We start from the raw sequence: 5,218 nt of genomic DNA on the forward strand, positions 1-5,218 counted from the left end.
AATGATGGCCATTCTGGCTCTTGTGAGGTGGTATCCCATTGTAGTTCTGATTTGCATTTCTCTAATAATTAGCAATGTTGAGCATCTTTTCATGTGCCTATTGGCCATCTGTATTTTTTCTTTGGAGAAATGTCTATTTAGGTCTTCTGCCCATTTTTCGATTGGGTTGTTTGTTTTTTGTTGTTATTGTTGTTGAATTGTATAAGCTGTTTGTATATTTTGGAGATTAAGCCCTTGTCTGTCACATCATAAAATGTTCTGTTGATTTTTAAATGAGAAAAGTGTCAATTATGAATAGAAGTATTAAAATTAACTGTTACTGATTTTACATTTTTTTTTCTTCTGATTCTTTAACTTATAGTTTGCAAATTGTGAAGGCATGATCATACTCATGTTCATGTAGCAGAGAGCTGCAAAAATCTGGAGTGGTAAATAAGGGTGGACATTCAAAAATGTCAAATCCAAAGCCACCATTATCCAACGTCTATAATATGGTGTACGAAGATGACAAAGTTATTTGCATGATTAAATACATTAACAAGATATTTTAAAAGCTCACACTCTTCCACTTTATTTATTTTTTTTACATTTGAATATTGTCACAGAGAGGTTTGCCTGTAGCCACAAACTATTGGTAATGATTACTCTCTTTGTGGACTACCTGTCAGCATCTGTGGATCATTCTTCAGTCTTAGTATAGAAAAGAAAAGGTATCCCCTAATGGCAGCATATCATGTTCAGCTACCTTGAGGCAAGAAAATATTAAAACTGGATGAAGACAAGAAATTAAAACTGAATATAGATTAAAAAAAACAAAAGAATGTCTGAAAACAGACTGACCTCTATTCTAATCTAAACAAGTTGTAACATTAAGAGTGTTGTCAAGGGGCTTCCCTGGTGGCGTGGATAAGAATCCGCCTGCCAATGCAGGGGACACGGGTTCGAGGCCTGGTCTGGGAAGATCCCACATGCCGCGGAGCAACTAAGCCTGTGTGCCACGACTACTGAGCCTGCGTTCTAGAATCTGTGAGCCACAACTACTGAGTCCACGTGCCACAACTACTGAAGCCTGTGCGCCTAGAGCCCGTGCTCCGCAACAAGAGAAACCACTGCAATGAGAAGCCCACGCACCGCAACGAAGAGTAGCCCCTGCTCACTGCAACTAGAGAAAGACCGTGTGCAGCAACGAAGACCCAATGCAGCCTATATATATATATATATATATATATATATGTATAAAAAGAGTGTTGTCAGGGACTTCCCTGGCGGTCCAGTGGTTAAGGCTCTATGCTTCCCACAAAGGGGGGTGTTGGTTTGATCCCTGGATGCGGAACTAAGATCCCACATCCTGTGTGACACAGCCAAAATAAATTAATTTTTTTAAAAAAGAGTGTTGTCAGATAAAATACAGGATTTTCATGTAATATTTAAGGCATGCTTAAAAGGAAAGTTAATTACTGTTTATCTGAAAGTCACATTTAACTGAGTGTCCTGTATTTTTATTTGCTAAATCTGGTAAGCCTATACATGAGGACTTCCATGCACACATAATCTTTCACTCTTTAAAGATTAATTCTGAGAAATGTTTAACTGAATAGGCAGGTAGCAACCTATGAAATTTGTCAGGTCTCCACCAATCCAGCACAGCAGAAGTCTCAGAGGGAGTGCTTCATCCACTTTTCATTTCTGTAGACCACTCAGATCATAGAGCTTAATGAGGCGACTAAGTAATAAGTACCAAAAAAACTGGTGAAGTACAGCATTAAACATCCCATTCACTCCCAGTCAAGACACCCTTGTCAAAAAACAACTGGCCGTAAATGTATGGGTTTATTTATGGATTCTCAATCCTACTCCATTAATCTATTTATCTATCCTTATGCCAGAACCAAACTGTTTTGGTTACTGTAGCTTTGTCATAAGTTTTAAAATTGGGAAGTGTGAGTCCTCCAACTTTGGTATTCTTTTTCAATATTGTTTTGGCTATGCAGGGTCCCTTACAAGTCCATATGAATTTGAGGCACATCTTTTCCATTTCTGAAAAAAGGCTGTTGGAATTTTGATAGGGACTTCATCCACTCTGTAGAGCACTTTGTGTAGTATTGCCATCTTAACAATATTAGGTCTTCCAAGCCATGAACATGTAAGTATTTCCATTTACCTAAGTCTACTTTAATTTCTCTTAGCAATGTTTTATAGTGTTCAGTGTACAAGTCTTTTATCTCCTTGGTTAAAATTATTCCCAGGTATATTATTCTTTGGATCCTATTGTAAATGTAATTATTTTCTTAATTTTCTTTTTGGATAGTACAGTGCAAGAGTATAAGAAGCATAATTTGTTTTTGTGTGTTAATCTTGGACCCTGCAACTCTGCTGAATTCATTTATTAGCTCTAGTAGTTTGTGTTATGTGTGTGTGTTTGTGTGTGTATTCTTTGGAATTTTCTATTTATAGAACCATGTGATCTATGAATAGAGATAGTTTTTCTTCTCCCTTTTCAGTTTGGATGTCTTCTATTTCTTTTTCTTGCCTAATTTCACTGGCTAGAACTTCCAGTACAATGTTGAATAGCAGTGATGGAAGTAGGTGCCATTGTATTCTTCCTCATCTTAGGGAGAATGCTTAGCCTTTCATCATTGAGTGCAATGTTTGCTATTGGTTTTTCATGAATGCCCTTTATCATGTTGAGGAAGTTTCCTTCTATTGCTAGTTTTCTGAGTGCTTTCATCATGAAAGGGTGTTGGATTTTATCAGACATGTTTTCTGTGTCAGTTGAGATGATACTGTGGTTTTTTTCCCCTCACTTGGTTAATGTGGTATATTACACTGATTGATTTTCTTATGCTGACCCACTCTTGCGTTTTTAGGTTAAATCCCACTTTGCTGTGTATAATCCTTTTTAATACGCTGTTGGATTCAGTTTGCTAGTTTTGTTGGTGATATTTGCATCTATATTCATAATGGCTATCACTGGTAGTTTTTTTTCCTTGTGGAGTCTTTATCTGGACTTGGTTTTGAGGTAATACTGTCCTCAAAGAATGAATTTTGAAGTGTTCCATCCTCTTCAATTTTTAGGAAGAGTTTAAGCAGGATTAGTATTAATTCTTTTTCAAATATTCGGTAGAATTCACCAGTGAAGCTGTCTGGCCTTAGACTTTTCTTTGTTGGAAGGTTTGAATACTGAGTCAATCTCTTGTTATAGATCTGTTCAGATTTTTGTTTCGTCTGAATCAGTTTTGGTTATTTGTGTGTTTCTAAGAATTTATCCATTTCATCTAGGCTATTTAATTTGTTGGCCTACAATTGTTCATAGTATTCTCTTTTAATTCATTTTATGTTCTGAAAGGTGGGTAGTAACAATCTACTTTCATTTTTTATTTTAGTTGTATCTTCTCTTTTTTTCTTGGTTAGTCTAACTAAAGATTTGTCAATCTTTTTAAGGACCCAACTTTTGGTTTATTAAACGCCTCTTTTGTTTTTATATTCTCTAAAAGAATAGATTTTTTTAATAGTATGAAGGACATAGAGAACAGAGAAATCAAGTCTCTAAGGACTCTTGGGAGGGTTTATTTGAAGGGTTAGAATGTAACTGGGCCATTAAATGCCTTAAAAGCAAAGTTCTACTTCACAACTCTTTCCCAAATTGAGAAAGGCCTAAAACAATTTGCCACTTTTGAAGCGCTGCTGGTTTAGGAAAAGTGATGCAGTTGGAGAACTTTGGGTGTTTACTTTACCTTTTATTTAGTGGCTTTTTGGTAGTGGTAAACTTCTAAAACGCAACACTGAGGGGAAGAAAATCATACAAGCAAATCAGCTTACCTTTCTGTTCACTGCTTCCAACTTCCTGATCCTTGACAGCATGGAGCATGATTGTTGGTTTGGAATCTGAAATGATACGGTGGCATATCTTGTTTATCAAAGTGCTGTATGCTTAGGTCCTAAAGAATGTGTTTTGAAAATCAGTGTGCTCAAAAGAAATGGTATTCGAAAGAGAGCTTATGGGTAAAGCCTACCCACATTTCAGACTTAGGGAGGAAAAACAATTCATGCATAAGAGTCTTGGAAGCTTGTCTTAGAATTTGAACATTGAAACCTCTTCTTTTTGACCATTCCTTTAACTTCTTTTAACACATATATTAAAGAATAGAGTAGAGCAAGGAGGAAAAAATCTACTTTTTTGAAAAAAGTAGATTTTCAAAAAGTCTTAGGTTATGTTTCATCATCGTATTTTTCATGAAATTCACTGTCCCCCACACAAAATGCAGCAATAAGTTATTAATTGCCTTAAGAGATGTTATCAATTTTATTAGTAAGAAAATTAAGGTCCTATCTATAAAACCACATAGGATTTTGTTTGAAGCTAATAAACAAAAGTTACATTTTTCTTTTTGAAATCACATTTAGCTTTGAGATACAGACACACGCATACACACACACACATGTCACTCTCCATTTTCAACTTCTCAGTAATCTTTTATTGCAAAACCAAAGCTATTTGAAAACGGAGTCTTCAGTTTAATCTTTTGTAAAGTCTCCTGATTGTTCTCTAAATAGTGTAAAATGAGAAAGCTCACATCTCACACAACCTGCACATCAGTGTCTGTCCATCACAGCCAGTAACTGTTAGTCAGATGGGACAAATACCACCCAATATGTCATTAGTAGGCTCTTACTAATATTTCAAATGTGTTACTTACTAATATTTCAATAACACCATCCTGTTGTGCTCAGAAGTAAATCCCAGATGTAAATTATGCATCAAAGATTATACTTGTCTTTAGCTCAGTTCAGCTTTCTGGCTGACCAGCACCCACCAGGTACAGTGGCCCAACAGATTTTACTGGTGTTGTTGATACTTTAAGTAATCTTCAAGAAAATGACTGATAGTTAAAGTATAAACACGTTTCTGTAGCGGTTCCCACAGCACTTCTCCCACAGTGATGTACAGCTGTGACACCAGGATTTTCTCAGAGATTCTAAGCAAAACCCAGTCTCAGCAGATTGCAATCATATAAATGATCAAAGCTATTAAAACTCAAAAAAGGTAAATATTACCCACTGGAAATTCTGTACTGATCTTCTCACTTGCTTGAAGAACACACTTTCACAACTCTCTCAGGTCATATAAAAATAGTGAAATAAAGTCTGTTGGATGCAAGACACCAATTAAGACAAAGTTAGAAGTACATATCAGATAAAGAATTTCCATAGCAAAAAA

The 5,218-nt window shown here is 35.8% G+C and overlaps 1 protein-coding gene across 1 annotated transcript; it reads right to left on the bottom strand.

The window, feature by feature from the left end:
- Positions 1-309: 309 nt before the first annotated feature.
- On the bottom strand, positions 310-3,868 carry LOC132424444 (putative uncharacterized protein SLC66A1LP). The gene is made up of 3 exons (XM_060010161.1): positions 3,820-3,868; positions 1,592-1,676; positions 310-484 (listed from the first exon to the last, which is right to left on the bottom strand). Exons 1-3 carry the CDS (start codon positions 3,866-3,868, stop codon positions 310-312), a joined length of 309 nt encoding a protein of 102 aa, XP_059866144.1.
- Positions 3,869-5,218: the final 1,350 nt, after the last annotated feature.

Source organism: Delphinus delphis, chromosome 4 (assembly GCF_949987515.2).
Source record: "Delphinus delphis chromosome 4, mDelDel1.2, whole genome shotgun sequence".
In the NCBI taxonomy this organism is placed as follows: domain Eukaryota; kingdom Metazoa; phylum Chordata; class Mammalia; order Artiodactyla; family Delphinidae; genus Delphinus; species Delphinus delphis.

Bases quoted from the DNA above. Each gene is read 5' to 3' on its own strand.
- LOC132424444 (XM_060010161.1), bottom strand. From the start codon at position 3,868: ATGCTCCATGCTGTCAAGGATCAGGAAGTTGGAAGCAGTGAACAGAAA. The intron at 1,677-3,819 runs GTAAGCTGATTT...AGAAATGAAAAG, and splicing joins TGGAAGCAGTGAACAGAAAG to TGGATGAAGCACTCCCTCTG. The intron at 485-1,591 runs GTTAAACATTTC...ACCATATTATAG, and splicing joins GGTTGCTACCTGCCTATTCA to ACGTTGGATAATGGTGGCTT.